At 34.7% G+C, this 14,672-nt stretch overlaps 1 protein-coding gene across 5 annotated transcripts in view; it reads left to right on the forward strand.

The window, feature by feature from the left end:
- Nucleotides 1-14,672, forward strand: part of WDR11 (WD repeat domain 11) — a 42,332-nt gene that overhangs the window by 16,408 nt on the left and 11,252 nt on the right. For 3 of the 5 annotated variants that reach the window (XM_035330127.1, XM_035330125.1, XM_035330122.1), the window contains exons 10-19: nt 324-503; nt 1,505-1,589; nt 6,470-6,576; nt 6,842-6,917; nt 8,015-8,123; nt 8,432-8,556; nt 8,998-9,145; nt 9,499-9,605; nt 10,091-10,205; nt 11,961-12,132. In XM_035330127.1, the coding sequence (XP_035186018.1) occupies nt 324-503; nt 1,505-1,589; nt 6,470-6,576; nt 6,842-6,917; nt 8,015-8,123; nt 8,432-8,556; nt 8,998-9,145; nt 9,499-9,605; nt 10,091-10,205; nt 11,961-12,132 (1,224 nt within the window). The remainder of the gene's footprint in view (nt 1-323; nt 504-1,504; nt 1,590-6,469; nt 6,577-6,841; nt 6,918-8,014; nt 8,124-8,431; nt 8,557-8,997; nt 9,146-9,498; nt 9,606-10,090; nt 10,206-11,960; nt 12,133-14,672) is intronic. The other 2 variants (XM_035330126.1, XM_035330123.1) reach the window with 1 other exon arrangement.

Below are 14,672 nucleotides of genomic sequence, written 5' to 3' on the forward strand. Positions count from 1 at the left end.
CCACAAAAAAAAAAAAAAAAAAACACTTTTATTTTGTTTTTATTTTTATATTTTTTTAATTTTTTTTTCCCCCCCCCCCCCCCCCCCCCCCAATTTTAAATGTTAGGAAAGAAAGTTAGTATTGCAGTATTGGAGAAATTAGCTGAAGTACTGTGCTCCAAAACGTATCATACTGAGATCAACAAGAAGAAATGCCTCTTTAATAAGCTTTGATATTTTGTATGTTTAGGTGATTTGTAATTTTTATTTTATAAACTCCTGTTTGATAACTTTCTGTAATACCAGATTAAAATTGAATACTAACAAGAGCTTTAATTTTTAAGCAGGGCAAGGGACAGTTGCTGGAGAAGAACAGTTAAAAAGTTCTTTTCTGCAAGAAGTACACCTCAAATTTTTGCTGACTGGACTTCTTTCAGGACTTCCTTTGCCTCCATTTGCTATCCGCATGTGCCCACCTCTTACAACAAAAAACATTAAACAGTATGAGCCACTCCTTGCTGTTGGTAAGTATCTTGACTAGCTTATTGATTGGTCTACAAATTAGATATTCTAGATTAAATACAAATATTATATTAACAAAGGAAATAAAAATCTTGTTCCTGTGTAATTAATCACAAATCGTGACCCTTGCATTAGTTTGCATTCAAGATTCATAAAATTCATTTCAGATTCATTTTTCCTGCCTCAAGTAATGCTACTTGAAAATTTACAGTATCTTAGCCAGATTGTGTTTTAAAACATACATTTTAAGATTTCTATATAAGCTTTAGCTGTTAGAACAGGTGAAATACAAAGATTAAGAAGCAAATAGGTAGGTGTAGAATGCATTTAGAGCAATGTCTCTAGCATTCTAAACTTAAGGTACCTGAATGGCTCTTTAGGTTTCCATTGCTGTGTTTAAATAAAGTTGATGAGTGTAAAGGAAACAGAGGATGAGTAAGTCTTCCCAGTGTCTAATGGAAAATTGTAACTTCTAAGTGTTTCAGGAGGTATTTGATCTACTTGAAGCTAATAGCTACTAAGTTGCTAATTTATAATTTGAAAAAGGTCGTTATTTCAGGGATGAGAAAGCAGAATTACTTTAATGATTTGGTAAAGTCTACATAAGATTCTCCATTGGGATTACTGATGGATAACAGTTAATACTCTTCCTTGAGGCATTTGGTCTTCTTGAGCAATCAAAACAAAATCATTCCTTTCTCCTGCTACTGTATATGTTGTGAAAAAGCAAGGAGAATCAATAGATTCTCTATAGGCTCTACAAAGACATATTTCAGGGAAATGTCTTGACCCAAACTGTTTTTGCTGGTTGCAGAGAATCTTGGAGGGTATAATATTTAGGATTTAAGCACTAGAAATCAAAATATGCTTTCTAAATTTTTTTTACAATAGTTACAGGTGGAAAAAAAAGAGAAATAGGTTTCTGCAGTTTCACTAAATGATGAAAGAGAGGAATAAAAATGGTCTGTATATAAATATATATTTAAATAATCATTTTTTGTAGGTACAAGTAATGGCTCTGTCCTGGTGTTTCATCTCACAAGTGGTCTCTTACACAAAGAGTTAAGCATCCATTCCTGTGAAGTCAAGTAAGAGTTTAATTTCTACCATAACCCATCTGGGAGACAAAATTTAAAACATGTAATGTTGAAGAAGCAATGTGGGGGGGGGGGGGCTTGTTTCATTGTTAATGACATTCAGCAAAATTACCTGTTGAGTAGTCTGACCTGCCAGTGATTTTGCTGCATATAAGCAGTAATGCAGCGTCAAAATTAGAGTGAAAATTACATTGAACTATAAATATTTAAATTGTTTCTGTGCCTGCTGATCTAGGATGCATATCAGCTACTTGCAGTTTCTTTAGTACACTGTGGTACAAAGAAGTCTTTTTAGCACAAGAAAGTCTGTTTCAGCGTCTTATTTATAGTCATGACTAGCACATTATGTTCTTTGAAATAATTCCATTTTGTATGCCAAAATTTATTTATTTCTCTCACTTGTGTCTGAAATTTCTATTGAGACAGATCTAGCCCTAACTGAGGTCAAAATAATTCTACTTTTAAAAGATTTTAAAGATTGAATACAGGACTCAGTATTTGTCTATCCTAAGTAGGAACAGAGTAAGTTTTAAAGCTGTTGTACGTTTAGATTTTTTTGTTTACACAGTGGCATAACTAGTGGGAAAGATATTCAAGATAATGCTGGCTAGATAGGCATTTCCAGACATTTTAATTATGGAAAACAAAATACTTTTTAGTAGTAATATTAGTAAAAAATTATATCAGAGTTGTGTCATGAAGCCTTCTTCAGGCTACCATCTTCATTTAATTTTTCTTTTTCTTTCTCATCTTTTTTCTTTTTCTTTCTCATCTTTTTTCTACAAAGATGAGAAAGAAGAGAAAAAGATGAGAAAACAGGTGTCTCAGAATAGCTAGATCTAAGAGAGTTCATTATGTAAACCTGCTTTGAATCTACCACCAAAATCACAGAAGCATATGTGCGCATATTTGGTTTTGTGGTGTGATTAGTAGGCACTAATCCATTTGAGAGTTGGTTGTTTTTTCTTGTTTCATGCCATTAAATACTTAACAAAATTGTTTTCATTTTATATTCTGTCCTGCAGCCTAGGTGGATACTACTACTTTTATTTTTTTTTTTCACTACAGTGATTATAGAATTCAAAATTAAAACCACTACTAGCACTTCACAGATTTAATAATGGGGAGACAGAAGGAAATATACTTTTGAAAAAAAAATATTTTTATCTTTTGTTTCATTTATGTTCTCTGTGTTATTGGAATTATTTCTAGTGGGTACTTTTCACTTTGCAAATTTTTTGCAACATTTGAAAAACTTTCAGAATACGTTCTATTCCTAGGAACTGTCCTTGCACTAATGGTAATTTTAGAATAAAAAGTGATTGTGAATTTTGTTTAATGCACACAGTCATAAACTGTTGCCTGATTAAATCTTTCAAATATTTATTTTAGTTTCTTTGTCCTGATGTTAGTGGTCTGAGGACTCTCTACATAATTTTCACGAGTTCAAGGGAGTGCTTTAAGCAATATAGAAAAAGGCACTGATTTTTTTTTTTTTTTTAATTAACATTCATGGAGTGCAATGCTTTTTCCTTCAGTGGGAATTTTTGCTTTACATCTAGAATGTAGATAAGTTGCATAATGCCTCTATTTCAGTTTTAACTGAAAATACAGCTTCAGGGAACTCCATTATTTCAGTATGAAAATACCCTGGAATTGTAACAATGCCAACAGAATTTTCAGTGCCTTGTAGTTTAAGACAAAAAAGTAATAAAACTAAGGATCTTAATAATGGCAACTGTCAGTTTTATGTCAGCTGTGCTAAAATACTGGCCAATGAGATGTCTAGATGCTAGCAATTATGACAATTTTTTGAAGATTAGTGATCTCTGTTTTTTTTTTTTTTTTTTTTTGTAGGAGATAACGTATGTGGTCACCTGTTGATTTTTTAATTTAATTTTATTTTTTAATCAGATCTCTGCACATCTGTATTGTATTTAGGAGGAAGGAAAATAGTTTTTCTGTCCTAGATAGTCCATACGCAAGAGTAACCTTGAATACTCACTTTGTCCATGATTATTACTTAGTCATTTCCCCGTTTCATTAGAACTGTGTGGGTAAATACTTTTCCTTTGAGTTGAATTTGCTTTTTCTTAGGAGTACAGGGCAAGAAGCAGCAGAAATGTTTCAGAGCACATGGAGATGAAAAGTTAATCAGGCTGTGCTAGGAGCATAAGTGAGGCAAAAAACGGAGATCATAGCATGTGTACTGGCTGGAAGAAGCTGTGAGCAGGAGGTCAGTTTGTTCCTTTAGGATACAGAGAAATGTAATTCATTCTTAACCATCCAGTAGCTAATCCTGTTACCTGTTGTCTTCTAAGTGGAGCAGTCTACATTTTTTATAAGCTATTGAGGTAAGATAGGTGACGATAGTACATGTTCAGCACAGAGGAGACCATGTGCATCATGTACATAAAATGCCTGTGGTGTAGCTCCTTTGCTGAAAGTGGTGCGTTTGCAATGCATTCCCCTGTAGGTAGCTATGACCAGAGAAGTACTTCTCCTAGAGCAGTACTTCTCTCTCTCTCTCTCTTTTTTTTTTTTTTTTTTTTTTCCTGCAGCTCAACAAGCTCAAGGTGGCAACAACCTTAATTTTTAAAATTAAAATCTCACTGACTATTACCAGAATGTTTATGGCCTGCAGGCAAAACTTGAGAATTGCTGTGTTACATCCAAGTTTTGACAGCTGAATTGAAGATAATTCTCCCTTGGGAAACTGCTTTGCAAACAGACATCACCTTGAAAAAAACACCACTTTTCTCACATAGAAAAAGATGAATGAAAAGTATCTGCCACTTCTGCCATACTTTACATTTAGCGTGTTGGTGTGCTTGACTTGTTTCTGTGCATTTGTAAACATGCGTCATCTGACAAGTGTAAGCAGCATAGCAATGCAATCCTGTGTATTCAGAGTTGAACTCCAAAGTTGTCATTACAGAAAGTTGTGGGGAGCAGAAAGTATAAATGGGTTCAAGAAATGAGTAGGCTGTGAATAGCTTGGGAGTCTTTCAATGGCTTTTGAACAATGTCTGCAGCTCAGAAACTCTCGATTGGTACCTAGCAGGAGCTAGATGGGTAGACTAGAGGGAGAGCCATTGCTTACCCTGGAAATGAGGCTTCTCATAAGAGTTTGCAAATACCCAGCAAGTCAAACAGGACGTGGGTGAGATTCACTTTAAATCTGATGCTCTATGGCAGCTGTAAACGAGTCATCAGATTTCTAAAAAGATCTTGTTGAGCTGTTTCATAGGCGCTGCTGGGTAGTTAGGTTTGAAATCGAAGTTTGATTTCTGTTGCCTATCTTTAGGAGGGCTCTGAATTTCCAAAATTAGCATGTTATCCATTGATTATCAGGAATGGTTGTGAAGACATTACTTTCAAATGGTGAGATTTGTAAAATCTCTTCAAACAACAATAAAACTTGAGGCGGAAGTGTAACATGTTATTGCAATCGTGGATTTCTATTAAGTTTTTCTTGTAATGTTTCAATTAATAATTGCGTATTTCTTGCTTTGATTGAAGTTACTGGTTAAAATTTCATAGGTCCTGCTGGGAAAAGAGCCGTGTCCTAAATTTTTAAAAACTTTTCTTGAGGACTTAGGAGTAACGCTTCACATTTTTTTTTAATAGCTTGATCTAAAAAAATAGACATAAATATGGCTATAAGTTGTATGTATAAAATATTACGGGAATGCTTTTGCTTTCACTGATAAACATTGCACTTAAGAAACTTCTACTTAATATGATGTAAATTGGATTTTTTGACAATAAATCATAAATATGCCTCATATTTCATCTATATTCTTGCAACAGACCTGGATTTTACAAATGATGTAACTGAAGACGTAGCTGTCCTGGAGACAATTTTTAAGTAGTCTGTTTGAAAGATTTGAGGAAAACATAAATGATTTTATACCTGTTAAAATGAACTCGGGCACAGTCTCAGCTTTCTTTCAGATTAGTTCTTGATTTAATTCACAGGTAAAGCACTCAAATACTTAAGCTAGCATGAAGTGTATGTGAGCAATGGGGAGGGACAGGGCTGTTGTGTTTTGGAACAGTACCACCTAGTGTCGCTCTCCATCCTTTTGCTGCATGTGGTGTATTTCACAAATTTACTGAGTCAAGAGTTGCTGACATTAGGTTAGAGACATTGAGACTTTACATCCTTGTAACACTTCAAGGTATTTCAGTTGTGGCTGCCTTTGCACGATCTAAGAGAGCAAAAAAAAAAAAATTTTGGTTGTCAGTTTGTTTCTGGTAGACTTTGACATCTGTTCAGGGCCTCCCTTATTTTATCAGCTTTGTTTCTCCCTTCCCTGGACTGCAAGATACGTATCTCCCTGCCTTGCTATCTGTATGAGTATTTTTCCCTTTCTCTGTGCTGAGTTACTTGATAGTTCTTCCCATTTGGTAAATCACTGGTTTAGTCAACAGGTTAGTATTTCCTGAGAAATCTGTACTAGAGGCTGACACATTTGCTAGGGAGTCATGGATAACAGTTCTTTTTTATTATTATTATTTTCTTTAGTCTACTGTAGTGCTGAGTATGTGAAGGATTTTTCACAAAAGTTACCTATGTTTCTAACTGAATTTTTTGTTTAACCAATGAACTTAATTATCAGTGTAGTGCTAAAAGAAATTTAATTTTCTTTGGTAACTTTGTTATTGTATTTGTATCGTAGTTGTAAATGTGTAGCTTCTTTCTATGCTTAAATATAGTATTTCCATAAACTGTAGAAAATTGCTTCTATGCCATTTTCAAATTGAAGAATATGCATGAAATAAAAAGCTGTTTTTCAGTCTAGGCGATTTTCTGACCATATGACTGTTTCAGCTAATAAGCTCTGTGTACTCTTTTCCGATGACAGGGGAATAGAGTGGATAAGCTTGTCTGGTTTTATTTCCTTTGCCACATCAACACCTAACAATTTGGGGTTAGTAAGGAATGAACTGCAGCTGGTGGACCTACCAACAGGTTAGTATTCCCTGAGAAATCTGTACAAGAGGCTGACACATATTTTAGGGAGTCAGAAATAACAGTTCTTACTACTGTTTTTTTTTTTTTATTTTCTTCTGTTGTCATGATAAAATAGTAAACAGGAACTTAACCAATTGTGCTCTTCCTTGTGTAAAACACATAATGTGTTCCAGTTTGTGCTCTATAGACAGGCCTAGAAGAATACCTCTGTAGAGTTACCTGAGTATTTCTGTTTTCCTCCAATGTTATTTCTGCGATCCAGGCAGGAGCATTGCATTTCGTGGGGAGAGAGGCAGTGATGAGCCAGCTATTGAAATGATAAAGGTGTCTCATTTGAAGTAAGTATATTATAAGCTTTTTACTGTGGTATATGCAGATCCTCAATGCTTAATAGAAATAACAGAAATACCAGGAAAAAAACACTTCAGATAGGACAGACGAATATGCAACAGCAACAAGAGAAAGCATACTCAAGAGCAAAAGCTGTGTTTCTGTAGTGGACTTTGGCACACACTTTAGAATCCAATCACAAAAGATTGCTTTACTTTCTTTTATAAATGTAATTAAAATAGCACTGAGTTTAATAAGACATTGTCTCAACATTTTCAAAGTTTTCTCTTTGCAATGGAGAAAAAACAATAAGGTTCTCCAGCTTGTAGAGAAATATTTGGGGAATTGTGCATGTGGTCCAGAGAATTTAGAAATTCAACCATATAATGTCTTGCCAATACATTAAAAATTAAGAACAGAAGTGTGCTTAGATAGAGAGACTATAGAATGTTAAGTGAGAACAAGAAAGTTTCGTTTATATGAATAGAAATCAGTGCAGTTGAGAAGAGTGCATAAAACTACAGACTCTGCTTGTTTGTATTTTCATGCCACATGTGAGAAGTGGGAGATGGAAGGTGTATTACTAGTCTAGCTGTACAGTTGAAAGGTCTGAAGACATGACTGACAAATGGGTCAGTGTAAGAGGATTTTATGTTCGTTTATCACTGGATTAGGGAAGTGTGTCTGGAGCAGAGAAATAAATCTATCCAAACTACAGACTTGGTATGTCTTACTGATAGATTTGCAGTCGTCAACTCATGCTGAATATGGCTAAATTAGAGGTGCTGCTGCTTTCTCTGGATTCCTTCCCTTGCCTCCTGTACAGTAATTGAGCACTGCCACCAACCTGGCAGAAATTTCTTTTAGTCTTCAAGGAGGACCTTTTTTCAGACAGTCTTTGCACCCAAGTAACTCAAGAAAATCACAAACTTTGGGTTCAGATGTGAGCTAATTTAGTGTACTCTGTACCATCTTAGTTTTTGTTTGCTATTTTTTTCCATATCAGCACTTCTTGAGAGTACTGATAGTAAAGATGTGTGAAGTAAACTGCTAAAAATTAAACAGAATGATTACTTCTGATGTGGTAAAATCTTGGGTGTTTCAGGCAGTATCTAGCTGTGATATTTAAAGACAAACCACTGGAAATCTGGGATGTCAGAACATGCACTCTACTCAGAGAAATGTCTAAAAACTTTCCAACAGTGACTGCTTTGGTAAGGAATAGTTTTTCTTACTGTTTGTTGAATATAATTTGTTGAGATAGTATAAAAAAAATCGATAAACAAATCTGTATCAAAATGTTATTGTATATGTAGCATATGCATAAGTGCTTTCCCCCTTCCTTTTTCGTTGTCTGTTATCAATTTGGTAAGAAAAAGAGGTGGTGGATGGTCTCCATTTTGAATAATAAAGGGATGTGTCAGAGAAAGCAATCTTCATTGAAATGATTATTATTCACAGAAAATTCTCCTGTAAATTCAGGGAATAAATGTTTGTATTCTTCCTGAACAATTTTTGACAGGAGTGGTCACCTTCTCATAATCTGAAAAGCTTGAGGAAGAAGCAGCTAGCAGCCCGTGAGGCCATGGCCCGGCAGACAGTTGCATCAGATACTGAAGTTAGCAGTGTTGAATCTTCTGTTATCAGGTATTTGTGATTCAGATTTGTATGTATCAGTTTGTATGTATTTGTACGTATCAGTTGTTTTTCCTCTGTATGCTGTTGTTCTACAGAACATAATATTTTTGAGCTGATTTTTGAGTACATGCCAGATAAAACAAATTCTGGGCCTCCCTTTAGCATTTAGATGTGGAACTCTGATTTACTGTTGAATGGGAAAACCAATATACCAAGTGGGACTTGTGTCCATCACAGCCCATTAGTTATCTGGTTCCTGAAGTAAAACCTTTATTCGCCCTCTGAACTTTTCCACAAGTGTATAAATAAGTTAACTGTTATTTCTGGTAAACTGTTTTGTAGAAAAGGTGCATTTTTTTGCTGCTTCTGTGCATTAGGTAAGGAGAATTCCCTTGTAATGCTGATTTGAAGAAAAAAAGAGTCTTCTGTCTCATTGTGTTCTCTTTAAAGCTTGTTACAGGAAGCTGAAAGTAAATCAGAACTGAGCCAGAACATTTCTGCCAGGGAGCACTTTGTGTTTACGGATGCTGATGGGCAGGTTTACCATCTCACAGTAGAAGGAAACTCAGTAAAAGATAGTGCAAGAATTCCTCCTGATGTAAGTTCCAATTTTCTATATGATATGGTTCCAAAATTATGGAAAAGTTAAAGAATGTTTTCAGAGTTATTATTTCTGATGTGCACAAAATGAAGTCTGACACATGGGCATTTCATTGCAACAAGAGATGGAGAAGCGATTTCCACTGCTTTAAACCTAAAATGTTTCATGAGGATGTCTGACATGAAAAATGCTTACATTGAATAGAATTCTTTCTGTTTTAACCGAGAAGCATTTGTTGTATTAATTTCGTAAATATACATATATGTTAATGAAATACTAATGTTGAAGTATTTTTTCCTGTTTGGCTCTATTAATCACAAGATTTTATTCTGCTTCTGAAATGTTTCCAGGGAAGTATGGGTAGCATTACATGTATTGCCTGGAAAGGGGATACCTTGGTTCTTGGAGACGTTGATGGAAACTTAAACTTCTGGGATTTGAAAGCTAGAGTATCCAGGTACGAGTGCAAATTAAGTCTGGCAAGCATGAGATGATGACTGTTAGAATGGTTTTATTCCTTCATCTTTGTCCTTCACTGTAGGAGATCATCTGTGGTATATGAGGGGAAAAATGCAAGGACTTCAGAATAAAAATTCAGAAAATGCCTACTTTATTGCAATTCTTTACATTTAATCTTTTGTATTTTCAGACGAAGTAACATTTTATCATGGTTATAAAATCAGCTAGATATCTTTCTCATTAGGTTAAATCTGCAGTGACTTCTCAAAATGTTAAGTATGTAGTAATTTTTTCAGGCATTTAATCTTATTACTTTTCATGATACTTTGGATAGCCATCTGTGCCTGCGTGCATATTATATATGGATTGTTCTCCTCATTCTGTATAATATCAGGATGTGTAATGTTCAAAGAAAGGATTTAATTGCCCACAAAGTTAGGTATAGAATGATGAATAAAAATTCTTGTGCTATTCTGTTCTTAGGGGGATTCCTACACACCGAAGCTGGGTGAAAAAGATACGTTTTGCCCCAGGGAAAGGAAACCAAAAACTTATTGCAATGTACAATGATGGAGCAGAGGTTTGGGATTCAAAAGAGGTAAACATCTGTTGTATTTTGTTATGTGTTTTTTTTTTGCAAAATACACATTGCTTCTGAAAATCAGGAAGAGTCGGGGATTAAGTTTTACCTAGTCATGATTTCTTGCTGACAGTTGTATAATAAAGTTGTATGGCTTTTCTCAGAGGACTTTTAGTTCCTCTGAAACATTTTAAGCTGTCATCACCTGAGAAGTACCTTTCACTCCGAAAGCTGACAGTTTCTCAGAGATGCTCTTTGTCATTCTCTTGTAATGTTTTTGAGGCAGACATTGAAGATACTAAAGGGGAGGCCTCAATATCAGAATATTAATCTTTGGACAAGAAAGTATTGTTACTAAAGATTTCTTAACTTCTGTGTAAATTAAAGGGTATGTGTATGGATTTAATATATCAGGGAATACCAGAAAGCTATGTAGCTGTTAATTAACGCTGTCTGGCTTCTCATATTCTTCAAAAATTCTTTAGTTAAAAAGAAATGTTCAGAAATCTTCTGGGGTTTGCTTCTTAGTTCTGCCAGGGGATTGTAGTAACCATGAGGAAGGAAAGATAAATATACTTATTTTAACTTAGCCCCCTGGAGTAAGTTTAGGTTACAAAACAAGATTTTTTTTTTCTACTCACTTCATAGTGAGCACTAGTTCCTAACTCAGACACTAAATTTGAGCAATAGGAAAATCTCCACTGATGATTATAGTCGGACAGCAGATACGACCAACAACTGTGAATTGTGTAATAGGAGCAGAATATTAATTAACCCGTGAGTGTCTCCTTCAAGACCATTTGAAGAGTCTCGATGCCATTGGACATTCTTCCAGTAGGTTTTCCTCATCTCTTCCTGGGACGAGAGAAGGAGTTTCCTACATGGAAGCATTTGAAATGGATTAGTGATTTCAGGTGAAAATCTTCCTAAATATCTGTAAAAATAATAGTTTCAGGCCCATTATCCTTATAATCCTCTCCTTAAAACTTCTCTTTTGCCAACAACCAGTTAACCATTATTTCCACATTTTTCTCTCAATTCCCTCAGTGCTAATGAAGAGTAATCATGCTCTATAGTTGTTGTACATTACATCTTTCTTAGCTCCATGTTTTACCCTAGAACAAATGAAGGGAAACAGCGAAATGCTGATTGCAGTGGAGGCTTTCTTAATATTTCTTTATATTTCTTTACATTAAAAATAGTAATGTTCTGTGACATTACAGAAGGGTTACAAAATCTCTTAACTACTGGTTAAAATATAATTCAGGTTTTGTTTATCTCTGAGCTTGTGAACAATTAATCATCATATTCCCTAGCGCTAGGTTAATATTATGTCTAAATATATTTCTAGGCAAAGTCAATATTTATCAAGAAAGTTTATGAAGAGCACGCATTAATTGATGAGATGTTGCTTCTGCCATGATGTCTTTGTTAGATTAAGGGTTTGGATTTAACAAGGGAATGTACATTTCCACCAATTTGCCAAGGAAATCTTATTTCAGAAAAGATGACAAAAGACCGTTATGCAGCTGTGCTCAGAAGAATTTTTTGTTAGCTCTCGATTGGAAGAAAGTACTGGTTCAGGACAACCAAGTGCCATACTTCAAGGTTTTTAAATTTCCTACTCTCCAGAGGAGACCATCATTAAAATGATTTATGACTAACATCACCTTTTATTGCAAATTTTGTGGTATGCCTCATGGGCATGTGACAGAGTTTTACACTGCATGATGGAGAGCCTACTAAAAATGAAACATATCTCAACTTTTCAAGGTACAAATGGTGAGCAGTTTAAGAAGTGGAAGAAACGTCAATTACCGAATCCTGGATGTAGACTGGTGCACTTCAGACAAAGTGATTTTGGCATCGGATGATGGGTGCATTAGAGTTCTAGAGATGTCCATGAAACCATCATGTTTCAGAATGGATGAACAAGACTTAATAGGTATGTTGATTTCTTTTTTGCTGTTGACTGCTAGATAATTCATTTTGAAAGTGGACGATAAAAATGTTAAGCAATTTTAATAGCAAATAGAATTGTTGAATGCAGACAATTAGGTATCCCTATAGAGTTTTTCACAGTTGCAGCTAAATTTTATAGGCTTAGGACTTGTAGGTGTTTTTTCAGTACAATCTTAATCTCCTGAGTAAACTATATTTTTAAAATCTTACTTGGAATTTAAATTAAAAGAATAATATCTAAAAAGCATCACTGAAATAGGTTACATTATTTTGAAATACTTTATATGTCAAAACTCTCTTCTGATATTTCCAGATATGAAAGGAAGTTTGTAGACTGATTCATTGCCTTCTCATAGTAGATTTTCCTACTGACTTCTGAAATATTAATGCTGTTTGACTTTTTTTGTCATATGTTTAAGCAGGGAATTAAGTAGAGAATTTAAATACTTAAGGTACTTTTTTTTTTTTTTTTTAACATTGGCAGTCTTAAGGGACAGGCAACCTATGTAGATAAATAGTAAATGCAGAAAAATATGAGTTAAAGAATACTATTTTTAAATCAGGAATCAGTTGAAATAGTTGTGCAGTGAGTTGCTGTTCAAAATGAGTAATGCTTTGTCCACGTTGCTATTATACTTGTTAAATATTTTTATTCAAAGTAGTGTCAACTTTCCTGAAAAAAAAAAAAAAAAACAAATTAAACCAGATAAATGATTGGCTTAACTACACAGTTCTTTGTGTACCTAAATGATACTACCTTAAAGATGATTTCCATGCATGCACAATTCTGTTTTGATCTGGGAAACTCCAAATTAAAATTAAAACCAAGTCCTTGCTATGATTTAATAAATTACAGTTTCTTTCTGGTAATCTGCTGCTGGTAAGTAACAACCCAGTAACTAAGAAACCTTGCTGGACTGAAAATTCTGTCAATTGACATTCTTTGCTTTACTTGTGACAAACCACACTGGCAGTAATAACACAGACTTGCATTCATGCTTGAATATATTTGCACAGAATCTTTACATAAATAACATTCCAAAGATACACTGCTTTCTTCTACTACTTATTAATTTTCTTCAGCTGAGAGCTTGAAAACAAGTTTCAATGTTGTTTTGCAAGCTGACAGCCACTTCCGTTACTTTGATTAAAATAAAATATTTTTATTTCAGCTGTCAAACAAGTAATTTGTCATGTTGTTTCTTGGACATCAAAAATCACTTCTCTATAATCTAGCTGTAGCTTTTAGGCATTTAGCAATATCTTCTTACAAAACCCTCAGAAGTTAATATATTGCAAGACTTGAAACAGCCTGCTGGCATCTGTCTAATACAGATAGAAGTTTTTCAGTTTCATATACCAAAAAGTGTTTTCCAATTGATAGGAGAAAAACAAAGAAATTCTGATTTTTAAAATGAGATTTATCAGAGTAGGTTATCTCCCAGTATAAATAATAGTGCACTGTACTGTTCTGCTGAAATATCAATGTATTTGTAGTTCGCTCATATTTATCGGTTCTCACATATCAATTGCAATAATTCTTACTCAAGTGGGATTTTTTTTAAACCACAATACAGTGTAGCATTGTACATTTTTAGGCCCTTAGGATTGGAATAACTGACTTCCATTTGTTAGTTGAAGTAGAGATGTATTTTAATGGTTGCAAGTTTATTCTTTTAGTAGTGATGATAGCTGCTTAAGTACAGCTGAATGCTCAGTTTTGGACCTACCACTAACCTTTTGGCCACCCAGATAAGAGGGAGAGGTGTTTCTGGGCTACAGTTTGTTCCATTTCTTTGATGTTGGTTATCAAAGGAGAGTGACCTGTGCACCTGACCTCTTGAAAACTCATGTCAAAATAAGTCCTGTCTGCTCTGGAAGGAGTGATGGAAGAATACTTGCACAGGATCATCCTCAGAGGAAAATGAGATTGAATTACAACAGTCAGTTTCACCAAGAAACATCACCAAACTGATGAAGATGAAACAATATTGATGGATAAATAAGACTTTGGTATTGTTACCCAAGTCCCATTCTTTCCAAGGCAGCTACACCAAAATAATCTTACTTTTTTCTGATTCTTACAGTGAAGTACCCAATATGGTCTGTATGTCCTTGAGCTTGATCCCAGACCCTAAGGCTGGGGTTTTAACACAGTAGTCTTAGAGTACTTAAGAGGTTCCCTTTCTTTAGAGAAAACCGTGATAGATTTTGAGGGCTTTTGTTAAACACCTTTGCTTTTACTGTTTTACTTTCAGCCCAGGCCATCTGTACAGGTTCCCTAGAGCTTGTCTAATCAGGTATTGCCAGGAAACAATTAAATTGCCTCATTATTGTACTACTGAGGAATGTGGAGTACTTTCCTTTTTTCTGGTGTTCTAAATAACTGCTTTTGTTGTGAGCATTTTGGTCAGTCCTGCCATGCCTCATTAATCTTCTTAAAGCATGTAGGTTCTGGCTACGATGCACATAACAACAAGATTGTGATGTGGAGAGCTATGGTGTGGGGTGTTTGTAGAAAAA

Source organism: Oxyura jamaicensis, chromosome 6, assembly GCF_011077185.1.
Source record: "Oxyura jamaicensis isolate SHBP4307 breed ruddy duck chromosome 6, BPBGC_Ojam_1.0, whole genome shotgun sequence".
In the NCBI taxonomy this organism is placed as follows: domain Eukaryota; kingdom Metazoa; phylum Chordata; class Aves; order Anseriformes; family Anatidae; genus Oxyura; species Oxyura jamaicensis.